Below are 16,353 nucleotides of genomic sequence, written 5' to 3'. Positions count from 1 at the left end.
GGCGTGGGGGCAGCAGCATGGCCAGCCGATAGGTGGTTGGGAGCACGGCCGGGGTGCCGGCAGCAGGGCCGCCCCGCGGTGGGGCGCCCCTGGCGTGATCACGCTGGAGGAATGTAATCGTCGCAGAGGGGGCGTCGGGCAGCTCCCTATGCCGCCGCCACCCGCCCCGCGGGTGCCGGACCCGCTCATGATGGCGGCAGGGGGATTATGGTGCGAGGTCGACCCGAGCTCGTGGGCCCTCGTACTGCGCAGCATCCCGCGCAACTCCATCATACATCACCCGGGAGACGCTATGGACCAGGTGCCGCCCGAGCGAGTGGTCCAGATGGCGGCGCAGCTGTCGCTAGGCGCTTTCGACCGCAGCCAATTTGACCTGCCCACCACCGGCGCCACAGCCAGCGTAGCCCACATCGGCTCGGCGCTGGCAGACGCCATGGTCGCGGCGCTCCGCGTGCAGATGGGCAGACGGGTGGTATTCAGCGCGGCAGCAGACACTATATGCCAGCTGTACGAGAGCCGCTTGCGGAGCGTGCTCGAGGGGCTGTGCACTGCGGTCCGCTTCGTGCTGGACGACGCCACAGCGACCCGCGTGCGCAAAGCAGTGGAGAAGGCGATGCCGGACGCGCTGCGCCCAGCCCGGAAGCAGACCACCACCAGCGACACCCGCCCCGAGGTGTTCGTGGGCATCTTCGCTGACGTGCTGGGCGGTACGGCGCTGGTGGAGGCGGCGCTCGCCGCCCTCCTGCAGCAGCAACCGGGCGGCAGCGCGGACACCCTGAACCTGTGGAGGGCGAACGCAGGGAACCAGGCGCTGCGGGCGGCAGTGGTGATCCACGACCCGCTCAGTCAACAGCACTGGGTTGATGGATGGGGCCTGCAGATCGGCCTGCTGCTGCGCCGGACCAGCCTGGTGCGGGGCGACGGCATCCAGCTGCTCGCACGCCTGCAGGAGGAGAGCGCCAAGTTCAGCCTTCGCAACGCCATGCAGCAGCAGCAGCAGCAGCGTGGCGGCGGGGGTGGCGGAGCAGGGGGCGGCGGCGCGGCCGGCAGTCGCAACCAGGGCGTCAGAGCAGGCAGCGGTGGAGGCGGGGGCGCGGGAGGCGGCGCGGCCCCGGCCACACACCAGGCGCCGCAGGGAGGGGCGGCGCCGCAGCCCATGAACGCGCAGCGACTCGCAGAAATGGTGCGGGCCAAAGCCGGGCGGCCGGTGTCGGACGAGGCTTTCTGGGCGACGTTCAGGAACCAGCCGGCCTACCGGAACTACACATTCGGCAAGCAGTGCAACTTCGCAGACGGCCGGAAGTGCAAACCGCACGTGTTGGCGGAGCAGGCGGTGGACATGATCGTGGCCAACCTACCGCCCCAACAGGCAGATGGTTAGCGCTAGGCGGCAGACGGAAGACTTGCGAGCGGAGTAGCGGGCCTGCAACATGCGTTTGAAGAGAACGGCAGAGGCATGGGTTATAGCTGGCGGCAAGGTAGCCGCATTTCGTTTGTGGCCGTGGCGGACCTTCGCGTGACGTATGCGTGCGTGTGCATGGTGATTGCGACAGGAGCCGGAGAGCCAAGAGACCGGCGCAGTAGCAGTGGGGGTAGTGACCGCCAGATCGGGAGAGAGGAAGCAGAGAGGCTGTCAGACGGCGACGATGGGGACGAGGACGAGGAAGAGGAAGGGGCCGGCCCCCGCGCCTGGTGTGAGCTGTCGGAAGACCCGTTTGAACACACCGGCCCCAGCGCCTTCTCGCGCCACAGCTTCGCATCCAGCCCTACGGCGGAGCCGTGCCTACCCGCGCGGCCGCCAACAGACCTAGCGGAGGCAGAAGCCCAGTACGCAGCAGCGATAGCCAGCCTGAAGCACCTGGGCAAAGAGGAGACGCCAGAAGACGGAGACTCAGGCGCAGTGTTCGAGCAGCGGGTGCGGGCTGCAGCCAGGGACCCTGAAGCCTTCCAACCAGGCCGGCTACGGGCGTGCGCTCACCTGTGGAAGCGGTACTTCCAGTTATAGCGCGGTGGCCGCGAGCTTTCGGGCAACCATTTGAAACTGCTGCGGATGATCGAGGATGGCGTGCGCTTCAACGTGGTGGGGGCGCCAAGGGAAGAAGCGGCGCATCGTGTTGCAGATGCTAGCACAAGCGCTTGGGCCGGGAGTCGACCCGGAGACCTACCTGACGGGGCGCGAGCCGCACCGCGTGCAGTTCCCCAACCACCGCAGCGCAGCCAGCTCCCCAACGCACGCCGCCTTCATCGACCGGGAGTGGGACCCCAGCTGGGGCCCGCCGACCGTCACCAACAGCCTGCGCGTGGTGGAGGGCAAGAAGCTGCGGCTGTTCATGAACCCCATGTACCCCAACCTGTTCATGGAGATTCCCACGCTGAAGTACGAGTCCGTGCTGAACCTGCCAACCTTCCTCCGCAACGGAAACTTCATGTTCACCCCGGACCACAAGAGCGGCTACTGGAACCTACTGCTGCACCCCAGCATGTACCGCGCCTGACACGGCTGCCAGGTACGTGTTTTGCTCCTCCTGGGTAAGTTTGTGCCGGTGGGTGAAGTGGGCCGGGGCTGGGGGGCCGAGGAGGAAGGATCTAAGGTAGCCTGCCGGGTTGGCTCGTTTGGTTCTGCCATTCAGGCTGGGTGCGGTAGTTGGTAGGTATGTGCAGTGTGCAGGAGTGAGCGGGTCAGCTGCGGAGTCCCACGTGAGGGCCGTAGGTGCGGTGGCGGGTGGGGCGCCGCGACCCTCAGAGTCACGTGCGGGGGCGGGCTTTGGGCATCGATGCAGCTTGAATCTCTTTGTGGCTCGCTGCGCAGGTTGCTCGCCCTCGTCCGGGATCTCGAAGGCGGTGGCTGCCGTGGGGCCATCGGCGGCGGGAGCCGCTGTGGTACCGGCCGTGGTCTCTGGGGCCTCTGGCGGAGCTCTCCGCTGGAGGAAGCGGTGCAGCGTGCCCACAGTCCACTGCTCGTGGGGCGTTGTTCGGGGCGGTGAGGCCGGTGAGAGTCTGCGCATTGGGCAGGGCGCGTCGTGTTGCATCCAGGGGGTGCACACTGTTGTGTCGTGTGGCTTGTGCTCGGGTGCTGGCGTGGAGGGCAAGCGTGAGTCTGTTGAGAGCCAACTGGTGTTGCCGTGTCACTGGTTTGCCCCACGCTGTGTTGCGTAGGGTATTGGTGTCGATCAGATGGGTGCCGTCCGGCGTCATGAGCTTGCGGAAGTCGTTGGTGAATTCGAGAAGTGGTGCGATGTACTGCAAGGGGAGGGCGGGGTCTGCGCTCGTGTTGCGGAGGCTGTTTAGGAGGGCGGTGAGGCCGTGGAGGGTGGTGTGTTACGTACGACGCGCCCTTGTGCGTTAGTTCAAGGCCGGGCTTTTTAAGGAGGGTTAGTTGCTTGAGGTTGGTGATGTAGAATTGACATTGCTTGCGCAGTTGGTCCGCCGGTACTTTTTGTGCCATGCTGTATTGCAGGTCGAGCATGGCGCGGGTGACGGCGCCGAGCCGGCCTCCATCGTTCAAGGCTTGCACCAGTGCTTTGCCGGCGCGCCGGATGTACAGCTCGCGGACGCTGCCCACGCCTAGGCCAAGCGCGTTGGTGGGCTGGAGGGCGGCCATGTTAGGGAAGCTCCGTTTCAGACCAATACAGCGTTTGGCGGCGGCAGCAATGATAGCGTCCATATCGGTCACGTCTTGCTGGCTGTACGGCTGAGCAGGCTGAGCCAGGCGTTTGCGGAGCTAGCGGAGGGGTGGGGGCGGGTGGGAGCCCCGGCTGCTGATGCCGTCAGCGATTCATGAGCGCTGGTGTGTTGCAACGGTGGATTTCGAAGGCGAGTGCGGGGATGATACGCCCCTGGACGATACGTGGAGGATGGATGCCATGCGCACACTGATGAGCTGGACTCCATTGACGATGCATGAAGGCGTTGGTCTGCACAGTCCGAGTGCCCTATGGCCGTTGCATCTACCGTATCTGTCGGTCTCCGCCTCTGCACGCTGCCGCCGCCGCCGACCCATCTATCCACACCATATATACCGCCACACCGCCAGCGGCTCAGCCCCATGCCACCGGCTGGCATACCGGTGCCGCCAGGCGCGACACGAACGTACGCTCATCTGGGATCGTGGCCGCCCTGCAGCGCCCTCAGCGCCCTCATGACGCGCGCGTCGACGCTCTTCTCACGCAAGGCGACACGTTGTACCCTAAGTACATCTCAATGCGTGTCTGCCATGCATAATAAGGGACATGAATAACACCTTTGATTGCTGCACCGGCGTCCCACGAGCGCCGCATTTGCAGTGCTTTATTTGCATGTGGTATCGTTGTTGTGTTGCCGTATGATACGGAGTCTCCGCCGCCGTTTCCGTGATGGCGTGCGCATGGGCCCTGCCTCTTTGTTTGTGTGCGGTGCATTGTGGGGTTCTGGCCTGCTTGCATTGTGTTGCCGAGACTTACGGCGCCTCCACGTGCCTGCGGCCGCTGTTGCGGGGTGATCAGCGCCCCGCACGAGTTAGAACTCCTCCAGCCCAGCCATCCCAATACAGCAGCCGCTTTCCGTCAGCCAGCCATGGGCGCGGCCGTCCACAGCGTTTACCGTCGGTTACGAGGTAACATGTGAATTCGCAACTTGCGCTACTGACTGCCTACTAATGACGAGTGTGGTGGAAACGAATGCGTACGTAGACCAGAGCGGACGGCGGAGTGTCCTCGCCACTCGTCATTAATTTAGAACTCCTGTGTTGGTGCTGTCGCGTGCTTGCTTTCTGCTGGGCGTGTGCTTGGTAGGTTGCTGGTTTGCGTTGGTGCCGTGAATCGCGCTCTGCGCACAGACTTGGGTTATCGCCTTGCAGACTAGCGGTGCCTTATGAGCCGCGCGCATTGTGATGCTGTGTCTGGTCGTGGCTTTGGCAGGCTTTTAGCTTAGCTTCGACACGCCTACGCAGCTGTGAGGTGGGTCGGCAGCCAAGCAGGGATGGCGGTTGGCTGCGCTCGTCGGGGCGGCGGCGGTTCCCTGTGCCTCGACGGTGTACACACTGTCCCCTTCCTTGTAACCCGCAATCATAGCGTGGGTTGCCACGGCCTTTGCAACTCAATAGTGCGCCAACCGGGTACTGGCCCGCCAAGCATGCGCGTTACCAACCTCCAAAGCCCTCCAGAGCCAACTGTCAACCGTGTGAAACCGTGTGCGCCCAGAGGCAGCTTGTGGAACAGGGGCAGCCCATGCGTCTCTCTGAGTTTACACGTAGCTCACACACGGGGCTTCCCACACAGCACGCACGCGCGCGACTATGCACTACCAATCGCGCGCCGCGCCAACCGGCAGCCTCCGCCGTGCTCCATTATGCTCAACCGCAGCTTCCCACACGCGTGAGCTCTCTACTGAGTGCCAGCTCCCACTCGCGCGCCTGCTGACTCGTGGCAACTGCCCGTGTGCGTCACGACAGTCAGGTAGCTTGCGAGCTGGGCAACCGTACAACTACCCGCTCCCACTCGCGCAGCTGCCGACTCCCTAGTCAACTCCTGTACGGCTGAGGGTGCCGTACGCGAGTTAGTTGGGGGTTAGTCGGAGCTGTCCTAGAACATACATTATACAATTTCTTCTTGTGCCCCTGTCGGCAGTACATGCAGCAAACCTTGCCCATCGGGCCGTCCCAAGCCGCTGCACCCGTTACCTCCGAGCTACCTAACACCCCATCGCCACGCCCTGATCTGTCCTACCGTATGCACCGCTCTTCAGCCATGCACACCCAAGTGTAGGCACGGGTTGCTATCATTTGTCTAGACAAAGCTCCCGAGCCTGTAACCTGCGCCTTACAGCACACGGCGGCATTCCTACCCAAGCTCCCCAAGCCCTGGCAGCTGCCAGATGTACCTCCGGCCAGATGGCCAACCTCCGGCTCCATCACGAGTCCACTTTAGGCTCCAAAATCTGCAGCACCCTCCGCTCTGCGCTCCTCCACGCGACTCCCAGCCACATTCTGCCGCTGACTGCTGCATCACCACTTCATTACTCGCACGCCAGCTTGTTGTCAAAGGACGACATGCAGATGGCGAACGCCTGAAACGCGGAGATGGGCCACTGGTAGTCCATGGTGAACGTGTCCTTGCCGACCTGTGCAAGTCAACAGGTGAGGCAGGGTGGGCTTAGGCAAGGGCGATTGTGTGCTGCACACCGAGGCAGCAGGCGGCCACGAGGCAGCAGGCGGCCACGGCGTCCCCACGTGTGCTTGCTGCCCACCTTGCCGAACTGCAGGATGACGTGGTTGTGGTTGTCGTCCGACACCAGCTGGAAGTTCTTCACGGACGCCTCCGTCACGCGCCCGTTGAAGTTCAGGCAGTAGGCGTTCAGCTGTTGACATGCAGGCCCGGGTTTGCAGCGGTCAGTGAGTCATCTCCCGTCAAGAATGTCGGCAAGCGCACATTGTCGCGGAGCGCCATTCACGACGGCGGGCGGCCCCTACCTGTGCTTCACCACCACTATCGCTGCAGCAGCACTGGGAACGGATACTGGTCCCCGCATTTCCATGTGTAGCTACTCCCCAGAAGCCCTCACCTCGTCATTCCAGCGCGGCGGCTTGTTGCCCATCACCACCAGCTCCTCCAGTCCCTTCCGGTGTTTGAGCCTGCACGTGCGCCCCAGGATTGCGAGTAGGGTCAGGCTCATGCAGGCACGCTACGCCCAACGAGTAAGCATTTGGCAAGGAAGTCATGACACGTCCCCTGAACCTATACGTTCCATGGGTGTCCATGTCAGCGACGCCCGCGAGCCCCCCTGCGTCATGCCGTGCTTGTACCCCCACACGCACCGCTCCAGGATGGTGTCCGCGTCGCCGCTGGGGTTGAACATGCGCCGCCCGCTGCCGTCCACCCCGGGGATGGCCGCCATCATCTTGCGCGGCCCCCGCGTGCCCAGCACGTTGTACTGGTACGTCACCGCCCCCAGCTCCTCGCGCTGGCCGTCGCCCTGGGCGTCCTTCTTGCCCGCCTTAACCCCCCGGTCATACACCGTGAACTCCGTACCCACGAAGTTGGCGCGGACCTTCCCAAAGAACGACCCGCTCTCCCGGCTGAGGTCCTCGTAGTCCATGGATATGATGTAGTTGCTGGTGGTCTGCTTCTTCCGCTTGCGCGCTGACAGCAGAAAGCGCCGCCCCTCCTCCAGGAACAGCGAGTACCGCGGGTACATCTTTGCAGACCCGCGGTCGCGCACGATGACGCACTGCACCGGCCCATTCTTAGGCCCCGGCTGCTGCAGGAATGCCGGCATGTCTGAAAGGTCCAGCTGGGGCACGGCGCGTGCCACCGGCACCGCTGCCGGCGCCACGTACCGCGTGGAGGGCACAGGCTCCTCCTGCCCCTCGTTGGGGTCGTAGCTGGCGCGCAAGCCGTGCACCATTCCCACGCCCCCGGCGATGCCCTGGTTGTTGCTGTTGCGGTTGGGGCTGACCAATGTCGTTTCCACTGTGGTGGCGGTCCCCGTTTGCGACAGGGTGGATGGCCGGAAGGAGGAGGGCGAGTCCCGCATACCCGGCGACGCAGGGGCACCGGGGTTACGCAGTGAGGCGTTCTTTAGGAGCGAGTTTGGCGTGTATGCGTTCCCCTGCAACCGCTCCTGCCGTTTCGCAGCCAGGCCTTTTCGTGCGCTGCCGGGCGCCGCTCCGCTGGGAGACGCGAGCCCAGGACCCTCGCCCAGCACATCCCCGTTGTTGTCGGTGAACAGCTCATTGGTGTAAAGCGAAACACCTGGTCAGAGAGAGATTGTAAACATATTAGTATTGAAGGTCCTACGAGCGCAGCAGCGGCTGCGCAGGAAGAGGAAGAACCGAGTCAATCGGAGCTCACCATCTTGTAGAACGTTGGAAGGTTGCTTCGCCGCGGGGCTGGCCACTGCCGCCGCTGCAGCAGCTCGTGGCATTGATGCTGCCAACACTGGCACGTAGCCCGCCGCACGCTCATCGTCGCTGATACGCGTGAGGAAGGGAGGGAGGGGCTAGCTTGGTCACCACTTGGGCCCAGGACGATTTACCCCAAGCAGCACACCCTTACCTATCAGAGTCCATTGCCGCTCTAAGGGAACGCTCGGGCCTTCAGGCCCTTATAACTGGGGACCGATTGTCTTGGGCGTGGGTCTAAGCACGGTGCCCTACGTCTGAGCCGAACATATGGCTATCAGTTGTAGTTAAATTCAGTGCTTCTTTTGAGTTTGGGAGTAAGTTTTCCTTCACGCGAAACAGGGACCTGCATGAGCCTTGGTCGAGGCGACCATTTTCAGCTGGGGGGAGCTCGTGTGCCTCACATCCTACCTAACGACGCGTTGTATTTAGCTGCTGCTCGTTGTTAGTTCAGTAGGCACGATGGCCACTATGCAGAAGAGCTCCGTGGCTGTGCGCTCCAGCAGCAGCGCCAACCTGGTTGCTGCCAGGCCCATTGCCCAGCGTCTGTGCTTTCAGCCTGTGGTTCGCCAGAGCGCTCAGCAGCAGCGCAGCTCGGTCGGCCGCGCGATGCCCAAGGTGCGGCTCTCGTCGCGCCCTGCAAGCGGTGGCTAGTTGGCTTCCCGGGGGCCTCCTCTGAGCGAAAATTTGCTTGTGTAGGTTGTGGCTGCCGCTGTGGCCGCGGACGCTGCTGCGGAGACCGTCAAGCTGCCTGCGGGCTACCATTGGTGAGGGCCCGCTCCCAGCCTCAATACCGGGCCAAGCACGCGTGAGCCGCATGGCATTGACCAAGCTCTTTTTGCTTGTAGGTATGAGACCATGATTATCCTGAAGCCTACGCTGAGCGACGAGGAGAGGTGAGCTCCTGGCGCCGGCAGCGACATGGAATTTCGTGGCGCAGGGAAGGACTGAAATGGGCTCGCTTGCGTTCTATAGAAAACACATGCTTACAACAATGGGCTGGCCTGTAGGGATCGCGAGCTTGCCAAGTTCGAGGCGTACCTGAACAAGGAGGAGTGCTTCAACATTAACGCTCTGGTGCGGGGCCGCAGCAAGCTGGCGTACCCCATCAAGAAGTAAGCGGTTTGGCACAGACGGGAAGGCACGGGTAGACCTAAATGCTGGGTGGGGGTTGGTCGGGGTCGCAGGGGGAGGGAAGACCGGAGGTCGGACTGCTTCGCGTGCGGGGCAGCGGTATGCATGCTCGCCGACGCCGCCATGTGGCGGCTGCTTATACCTTCTTGTTCCCCCCTGTATGCCCACGTGTCTGCAGGGAGTGGGAGGGCATCTACGTGCTGTACAGCTACCTGGCCCGCCGCCAGACTGCTCGCGCTGTGCAGCAGCTCCTATCCAACCCGGAGGCCGGTGCTGAGGACACTGTCCTGCGCCACATCACCCTGTGCAAGCAGTAAAAGCATATGCACCGCAATAGCGGCAGAGGCATGGATGGAGCTTGGTTGCAGGTGGTTTTATGCCGCGGCGCAGCAGGGGCGGCCAGCGGCGAAATAGGTGCCCGGAAGCTGTGGGCGCCAGCCGAGAGGAGCAACAACTGGGGCTCGACGGCGTGTACGCAGATGCACAGCAGGGCAGTGTAGCGTCGGGGAGGCGTCCTCGAAGAGCAGAAGATATGACTGTTGGGTTCAGGTGGAGCCCCCGCAAGGAGGAGCCGGCTGCCGCCTCTCAGAAGCAGCTGTTTGGCGCAGTGGATGCGGAGGACGTGCAATGGAAATTAGATGCAGATGGGGTGGGATGACTCTGGTAAATGCCAGAGGGTTTTAGGAGGAGGCCAAGTGTCAGCTTGGGATTGAGTGCTCGCGTCGTGTGTTTTGGGATATCATGCCCCGGTTTTTGGCGTTCCTACCGGTGCGGCGTGAGTATTGGACGTGTCTGGCACGTGTAAACGTGGAAAGCCGATTCCATCTTCGGTCATATGTGTCCTGATGAACGGTTGAGCAAAGCCAGCCACACTAACTGTGGGTAGCCGTGGGGGGGCGCTCCTGAGTCCATGTGGGTACACAGATCAAGCATGGGAAGGCCCGCTGTGGTCCGAAAACACAACCTAGATAGCTAGGCAAACAACTGCGCCGCACCGCATACCGCAGCGGCTGATGCTCGGAGATACCCAACCCACTCAGAACACCAGATAGGTTTGGCTGTTTCGGGCTTATGTTAAGTCAGACGAGTGCAAGATGCGAGCTGGCAGTACGCCAGTACCGGCACCACCCCTGGTACACAGCTAGCGAGAGTTACTAATGGCAATACTGCAGATCTGCCCCTCCGTGCTGCTGAGTTGAGCAGTAATATCATATACAGGTACACGTTCAGCCTACAAAGCAAGGGGGCCCAGCAGAAATGCTATGAACGCGCGCTGCTTTGGAAGGGAGTGACTCCTGTCTCCTGGGGCAAAACGGTGCAGACAACACCGGAAATGTTACAGCACCGCCCCGAACATCTGCTGCAGTTTCCCGCGCACGGGCTCCGCCACGCCCGACACCACCTGCTCCCAGCGCCCGGGCCCTGCCGCCGCCAGGTTGGCCTTGTAAAGCTGCAGGATCTGCGCCATCTCGTTGCGCAGCCCCTCACACCCCACCCGCCGCCACGAAGCAAACGCCGCACACAGCATTGGGAAGGCCGGCAGCGCCGCCTCCGGGTTCATGCGGACCAGCCTGCAGTACAGAATGGATGAGCAACAACCGAAGGTTCAATCAGCATGGTGATGGCGAAAGCATGGCGGGCTTTGCAATGCCTCTGTGGCCATGTACCAGTGCTGGGCGCCATTCTTTGCGGCCTACCCTCCCAACACCCAACGCCATTGCTGTTGGAAACGTCGCAGCGCACCTGCACAGCCCCAAGAACGCGTGCTCCTTCTCGGTGCCGTCCCGGATGTTGCGCAGCTGCATGCACCAGGGCGTCACGAAGTGCGCCAGGTGCGGGGCCAGCTGCTCCGAGCAGCGCCAGGCAGTGCGGCCCAGCGTGATGGAGGCGTTCTCCAGGATGGACGGCGGCATGCGGCCCGGTCCCGAGAACGACAGGATAGACGTCATGCGGAGCGCGATGGCCTCTGCGAGGGTGCGGATACAGTATCGTGTTGCTGCGTCCTTTTGCTGGGTCGGACCTGGCTGCCGGTACACACCCAGATCTATCCGCCGCGACCTGAGCAACATGCAGCAATACTATTTACCTCAGCGACCCATACCTGCGTGCGGCACGATGCGCTCCGGGTCCACCTTGATGATGAGCTCGCCCAACGACCAGCAGGCGTTGTTGGCGGACGCCAGCGCGTGCTCCGTGATGCGCGGCAGCTCCAGCAGCGCCAGCGCGCAGCCCACCAGCGCGTCAAGAGCCGGCAGCAGGTGCGCTACACAGGCGGAGGCCAGGTCGCCCACCAGCGCGAACGCGCTCTGCCGCACATCCGCGGACGTGTCCCTGCACGGCGGCGCGGTTGGGGAAGCGATGTTAGGTCATCGCCTCGCAACTTGCAAGGAAGTGTGAAGGTGCAACAAGCCAGAAGAGACAGGAGCAGCCCGGCCCTGGCGCCTGTCTTGACTGCCCCCAGCGCCGCACACATCATTACTCACCAGCAGCAGACCGTGAGCATCTGCACCAGCGGGCTGGTGCCCACCAACGACTCAATGCTGGCGCCGAGCCCCTGCGCCATGCCGCTGACCACATCCAGAGACAGCACCACAAAGTTCACGTCGTACTCCACGCCCGCCGCCGCTCCGTTTGCAAGGGCCGCCGCCGCACCGCCGTACGCCGCGCCGGCCGTCGCCGCCGCCGCCGTGGTGGCTGCATCTGGCCCGCCTGTCAGAGCGCTTGGCGTGCCCGCTGCTTGTCGAGAGTGCTGGCCCACGGCCATGTAGACGCCGGCAAGCGCGAGCGCGCGGTCGTACAATGGCTTGGCGTACGGCTCCACCGTCCGCCCCGTGTGCGGCGTCACGTTGGCCAGGCACTCCATCGTCGCCAGCAAGTCCTAAGCATAGCGCAAGCGCGTGTGCAAGTGCGTGTTGGTTAGCCATGCCCCGCGCGTGCTAGGAACACTCCGAACACGCAATGCCACGGCGTGGTAACCTGTAGTGAAGCGCCTCTCTACACACGACACGACACATGCAGCTCTCTGTTGTGCGCCCGCACCTTGTCTGTGAGCGGCGACGAGGTGAACTTGCCCACAAGAGGCGGCAGCACGATGGTGGCCAGCGCGGGGTCGGCCATGCGTGGCCCCAGCACCCTCGCTGTGCAGGACAGCGCATCGTAGGTGACCACTACGCCGCGGCGGGTGTACCGCGTCAGCGCCATCGCCAGCGCCTCCAAGATGGCCTGCGGGCAGGGCGGACCGAGCGGGCACTTGTTCGCGTGCCGTGTACTTTGCAGGGCATGGTGCGCCACGCTGTACTGGCACGGAGCTCCAGGCGAGCGCCAGGCGCCTTGCCTTTGCAACAAGTGACCCAATACCGTTTTGGGTGGGCAACACGACCGGCATCATCAAGAACAAGCACACTGCTTCGCCCCGCTACCCCCACCTTGAGGTAGGGCTCCAGCAGCTTGTCAGCCGCATCATGGCCCTCGCTGGCCGTCTCCACTAGCACCGCCAGCGCGCTCACAGCCGCCGCCTGCACGAACTTGTTGTTGTCGGCCATGCGGCCCAGGATGCCCGCCACCACCTGGTCCAGCAGCGGCCGCCCCGCCGCGCCGCGCTCTAGCACACCTGCAACAACAACCATAGCCGCCCTCAGGCCTCTTCCGCCCCACACGTCGCATCGAACAATCTTAAAAGTAGCACGGCTGGGAGCATGTATGATACTAATTGCATTAGCAGCTCTTGCGGCTTGGATACCTTACCTACGAACAGCCAGTGGCTGTAGCGCCCGAGCGTCCAGCAGGTGATGATGCGCACCATGGGCCGCGCGTCTTGCAGCGCGGGCAGCAGCATGGTGACCATGCCCTCCAGGTAAGGCTGCAGCCCCTGGTGGCAGCCGTGGCTGATGGCGCCCAGGGCCAGGATGGCCGATTCCCGGGAGCGCCAGTTGGAGTCCTGCGTGGCATTGGGTTGGGTTGGGGTTTGGGTGGAGCGGGCCGGGTGGTTCCAGCATTGTGGTGAGGTAAGTAGTGCGCTGCGCACACTGCCCGCACTTCCCATACAAAGCACCGCCTCTCCTACACTTCCGTCCGGCGGCTGAACACATGCCCGGAGCTTTGCTCCGGAGAGCTCCACAGCCGAACACGCACCTGCAGTCGCTGCTGTACGATGGGCAGGAGCACTGGTAGCAGATCGTCGCCGTAGTTGTTGGACAGCACGTCCAGCGCCTCCGCACTGCACTTGCGGAGGTTCCAGGCGCTGAATACTTCATCGTCGTCGTCCTCATCGCCGTCGGCCCCTGCGCCCTCCGCGCCCTCCTCCGTTGCCTCTGCGCCGTGCTCCCTGGCGGCGCGTGGTCAGCAGTGGCATGAGCAGTCAATACTCGATGCGCCAAACGCAACGCGCGGACCAGGGCAGCACCTGGCTGAGCTGCTGGCCACGGAGCGCAAGCAGCTTCACTCTTACATCCCTCTGCAGCCCTCCGCACCTGGCCCGGTGATGGAAGGGCTTAAGGTCCTGGTCGCGATCCTCCTTTTGCACGCCGCCAGAGGCCTCCGCGGCCTCCGCCTCCGCCACCTCATCGTCATACTCGTCAAACACCTGTGCCAAGTAAGAGTTGCGTAACAGGTGAAGCATACCCCGATAAGAGGCAACGCCGCACCACTCGGCAGGTGGGTTGGATGCCGCACGGCAGCCCGCAGTCACACTACTCAACCCGAGCGGCTTACCACCTTTTGCCCCACCTCCCTTCCTCTCCCTACTACCCCACAGATTGCCGCTCCCCCCTACGCACCATGTTCTTGAGCAGCACGGGGATGAGGCGCGGCAGCGCTGGCCGCAGCAGCCCCGGGTCCAGCTGCAGCTCAAGGTAGGCGGTCCAGAACTCGGCGGCCGCCAGCGCCACCGCGGGGTCGGCGTGCTCGTTGGAGGCGAGCATGTACTCCACCAGCTGCCCCATGAAGGGCGCCACGCGGTCTGGCAGGAAGGAGGTGGCGGTCACCAGCCCCACCACCACCTCCTTGCGCACGCGGTTGGAGGTGTCGTTGGCCAGCGCAAACAGCCCTTGCAAGAAGCTGCGGTGCGGCAGGGGCGTGATGGACGGGGCAGGAGCAGGGAGCGTCGGCGGCGACAGAGACGGTTGGACGAGGCGAGGGAAGCTCTGCAAGAGAGATGCCTGAGTGCCGGGCCCCATAACCGTCGATCCTGCCGCAATGCTCGAGTGAACCCCGCCACCCCCACCCTTCCCCGGCTTCCCGCACCCACCTGTCCACGTTGTCCTGCAGTCCCGCCGGCATGCCCGGTGCCATGAGGTTGAGCCCCGCCACCGCGCTGCGCCGCACGTCCTCCACCGGCGACTGCATGAGCCGCAGCAGCGGCGGCACCACCAGCTTGCTGAACGCCGCGCCGCCCGCGCTCGCCACCGGGGTGTCCATCAGCCGCGGGTGGTCCTCCAGAACCTGCGTGCAACGGGTTGCGCGTTATGTGCGTTGAGAATCTGAACTCGTGATCGCTGCTGCGTGCGCCACCACAGTCTGCTTCGTCTCTTGGCAGACCGCCGCCGGGGCCACCACGGATGTTGGTGACTGGAGCAGCTGCTGCTCGCGCGACTTTCACCCCCGCGTCCCTCAGCCAGCCCACCTTGTACAGGGTGTCCAGCGCCCCGTCTAGCACGGCGGGCTCCTCCGCCTGCAGGCAGCGCGGCACCGCCGCCGCCAGGTCCGGCCAGTCCTCCAGCCCGCCCAAGCCCACAATCACCGAGGCGATCGTGCCCGCGGTGTGCCGCAGCTCCCGTGTGGCATGACCCAGCAGCGGTAGCAGCGCCGACTGCGGTTGCGAGGGCAGTGTACGGTCAATGAGGGCAGCCGGGCCCAGGGGTGAGGTGCAACCCGAGGCGCGGTGAGATAGTCGAAGCTGTGACAGCTCGTCCGAGCTCGAGTATAGATACTAGATAGGCAAGCCCATGGCACGCACCGCAGGTCACAAGTCCATTGATATCCCAAGGTATGCGCAACCGTGACAGGATCCAGCAAATCCTGGTTGGGTGGGCTGTCGCTGAACCAAAGAGGGACCACATACGCGCCAGCCTACACCACCAGCGCGCGCCCGTGGCACCGACCAGCCCTCGAAAACTCCCGCATGAATCCATGCTTCGCTGTGATCCTACCTTGATGTACGCTTTGAAATCCGCTTGGAGATCATTGTACTGCTTGCTGAGGTTGTTCTTCAGCAGCAGGCCAGCACTTTGCCGTACCTGGGCGTGGTCACAGGCGGTTGCGCGTGCGTGTCAGGTGCAGCTGCCGGCAAATTTGTGACCTGGGCAAGTTAACAATGCGTATACTCTGCAGGACTCCCACAGCGCCGCGCCAAAGGCAACCGCGGTTGCAGCAGCGCCTCATACCCTCCCTTCAGGCCTCGCCATCGGCACCCACCTCGACCGTGAGCTGGTCGCCAGTCGCGAATAGGAACGCCAAGTAGTTGTTGAAGTCCGGATAAGCCCGGTACGCCTCAAGCTGTTGGAATATCTGTGTTTTGCCAGTAGAACCGTAGCAGGGTGTGCAAAGCCGCAGTCGATCCAAGTCCGAGGTGCCCCAGCCCGGACTTGGTTCTGGGCATATATATTTCAACATACCTGGCTTTGGTTTGTGCCCGGCTGCTGGTAAAGCGTCAACAGCTGCACTAGCTGTAAGACGCCCTCCTGGGTCGGCTGCCACGACGCCATCGCGGCGTTGAAAGAAGCTTATCAATGGCCGCTTATTGTGTCAGCGCATTTGGGGGACAGGTTCTCAGAAAGGAATGCCGACGACCGAAAATGAGAAAATCCCGAGCTACACTGAGGACAAGAGCGGAAGTTCGACAGGTTCAGATGAAAATGAGGTCATCAACATGTGGACTGAGGACCAATTGCACTGTTTCTGCATGGGTCTCTTCCGCAAGGCTACTGCCCATTCCGACAGCCCCCCTCGGCCCCCCGAACCCGGCCTCCCCCCTAGTCCCACCTCTACATGACTGTATCCTGCGCCCGTCGCCTTCGGTCCATGCGTTGGAATCCGGTGCTTTGCATTTATATACGTTGTCAGTGTATCCGCCCTCGTTGCGCACGTTCTGAATGTGGGCGGTGACTAAGGGTGACTCAACACTGAGTTGCCCTTCCATAGCCCCGCGTGGGGGGCTTAATAGCCTTGCCTAGAGTGGTACAGCGACCTCCGAACCTCCGGCGCAAACAGCATTGCATGGCCAATATCAACCGGTTTCCTGCCAGCACATTGCTTCCAGTCTGAGCTGTACAGCTGACGTCTCTGCGTGGAATCCTCCGCCAGATGCCATAAGCCAGCACCTGACAGGGTACGACGGTAGTGGGGAG

The 16,353-nt window shown here is 63.3% G+C and overlaps 5 protein-coding genes across 5 annotated transcripts; 3 read left to right on the top strand and 2 right to left on the bottom strand.

Annotated features, from left to right (window-relative positions):
• The first annotated feature begins 18 nt into the window (after positions 1–18).
• On the top strand, positions 19–1,733 carry CHLRE_12g520750v5 (uncharacterized protein). The gene has a single exon (XM_001696871.2). The coding sequence runs from the start codon at positions 149–151 to the stop codon at positions 1,379–1,381; it is 1,233 nt and encodes a 410-aa protein (XP_001696923.1). The 5' UTR covers positions 19–148; the 3' UTR covers positions 1,382–1,733.
• A 265-nt stretch (positions 1,734–1,998) lies between these two features.
• On the top strand, positions 1,999–3,624 carry CHLRE_12g520700v5 (uncharacterized protein). The gene is made up of 2 exons (XM_001696872.3): positions 1,999–2,507; positions 2,810–3,624. Exon 1 carries the CDS (start codon positions 2,061–2,063, stop codon positions 2,493–2,495), a length of 435 nt encoding a protein of 144 aa, XP_001696924.2. The 5' UTR covers positions 1,999–2,060; the 3' UTR covers positions 2,496–2,507; positions 2,810–3,624.
• A 1,584-nt stretch (positions 3,625–5,208) lies between these two features.
• Positions 5,209–8,198, bottom strand: CHLRE_12g520650v5 (uncharacterized protein). The gene is made up of 6 exons (XM_001697006.2): positions 8,031–8,198; positions 7,827–7,945; positions 6,791–7,727; positions 6,538–6,607; positions 6,223–6,333; positions 5,209–6,096 (listed from the first exon to the last, which is right to left on the bottom strand). The coding sequence occupies exons 1-6, from the start codon at positions 8,042–8,044 to the stop codon at positions 5,992–5,994; spliced, it is 1,356 nt and encodes a 451-aa protein (XP_001697058.1). The 5' UTR covers positions 8,045–8,198; the 3' UTR covers positions 5,209–5,991.
• Positions 8,199–8,297: 99 nt separating this feature from the next.
• Positions 8,298–9,827, top strand: CHLRE_12g520600v5 (uncharacterized protein). Its single transcript, XM_001696873.2, has 5 exons — positions 8,298–8,494; positions 8,576–8,643; positions 8,725–8,772; positions 8,887–8,991; positions 9,189–9,827. Exons 1-5 carry the CDS (start codon positions 8,339–8,341, stop codon positions 9,325–9,327), a joined length of 516 nt encoding a protein of 171 aa, XP_001696925.1. The 5' UTR covers positions 8,298–8,338; the 3' UTR covers positions 9,328–9,827.
• Positions 9,828–10,320: 493 nt separating this feature from the next.
• CHLRE_12g520550v5 (uncharacterized protein) lies at positions 10,321–16,328 on the bottom strand. The gene is made up of 15 exons (XM_043068375.1): positions 15,622–16,328; positions 15,422–15,514; positions 15,157–15,243; positions 14,631–14,816; positions 14,256–14,449; positions 13,786–14,065; positions 13,480–13,592; positions 13,142–13,334; positions 12,755–12,947; positions 12,436–12,620; positions 12,050–12,232; positions 11,494–11,888; positions 11,112–11,341; positions 10,754–10,976; positions 10,321–10,581 (listed from the first exon to the last, which is right to left on the bottom strand). The coding sequence occupies exons 1-15, from the start codon at positions 15,709–15,711 to the stop codon at positions 10,347–10,349; spliced, it is 2,880 nt and encodes a 959-aa protein (XP_042918470.1). The 5' UTR covers positions 15,712–16,328; the 3' UTR covers positions 10,321–10,346.
• Positions 16,329–16,353: the final 25 nt, after the last annotated feature.

This window comes from Chlamydomonas reinhardtii, chromosome 12 (genome assembly GCF_000002595.2).
Source record: "Chlamydomonas reinhardtii strain CC-503 cw92 mt+ chromosome 12, whole genome shotgun sequence".
In the NCBI taxonomy this organism is placed as follows: domain Eukaryota; kingdom Viridiplantae; phylum Chlorophyta; class Chlorophyceae; order Chlamydomonadales; family Chlamydomonadaceae; genus Chlamydomonas; species Chlamydomonas reinhardtii.
This window is presented reverse-complemented; position numbering and strand designations above follow the sequence as displayed.

Coding starts and splice junctions, on each gene's coding strand:
- CHLRE_12g520550v5 (XM_043068375.1), bottom strand. CDS start 15,711: ATGGCGTCGTGGCAGCCGACCCAGGAGGGCGTCTTACAGCTAGTGCAG. Junction 14,817..15,156: donor ATTTCAAAGCGTACATCAAG/GTAGGATCACAG, acceptor TCGCAACCGCAG/TCGGCGCTGCTACCGCTGCT. Junction 11,342..11,493: donor ATGCTCACGGTCTGCTGCTG/GTGAGTAATGAT, acceptor GCCGCCGTGCAG/GGACACGTCCGCGGATGTGC.
- CHLRE_12g520600v5 (XM_001696873.2), top strand. CDS start 8,339: ATGGCCACTATGCAGAAGAGCTCCGTGGCTGTGCGCTCCAGCAGCAGC. Junction 8,495..8,575: donor TCGGCCGCGCGATGCCCAAG/GTGCGGCTCTCG, acceptor TTGCTTGTGTAG/GTTGTGGCTGCCGCTGTGGC. Junction 8,644..8,724: donor CTGCCTGCGGGCTACCATTG/GTGAGGGCCCGC, acceptor TTTTGCTTGTAG/GTATGAGACCATGATTATCC.
- CHLRE_12g520750v5 (XM_001696871.2), top strand. CDS start 149: ATGCCGCCGCCACCCGCCCCGCGGGTGCCGGACCCGCTCATGATGGCG.
- CHLRE_12g520700v5 (XM_001696872.3), top strand. CDS start 2,061: ATGGCGTGCGCTTCAACGTGGTGGGGGCGCCAAGGGAAGAAGCGGCGC.
- CHLRE_12g520650v5 (XM_001697006.2), bottom strand. Junction 6,608..6,790: donor GCGGACACCATCCTGGAGCG/GTGCGTGTGGGG, acceptor GCGCACGTGCAG/GCTCAAACACCGGAAGGGAC. Junction 6,334..6,537: donor CGCCGCGCTGGAATGACGAG/GTGAGGGCTTCT, acceptor GCATGTCAACAG/CTGAACGCCTACTGCCTGAA.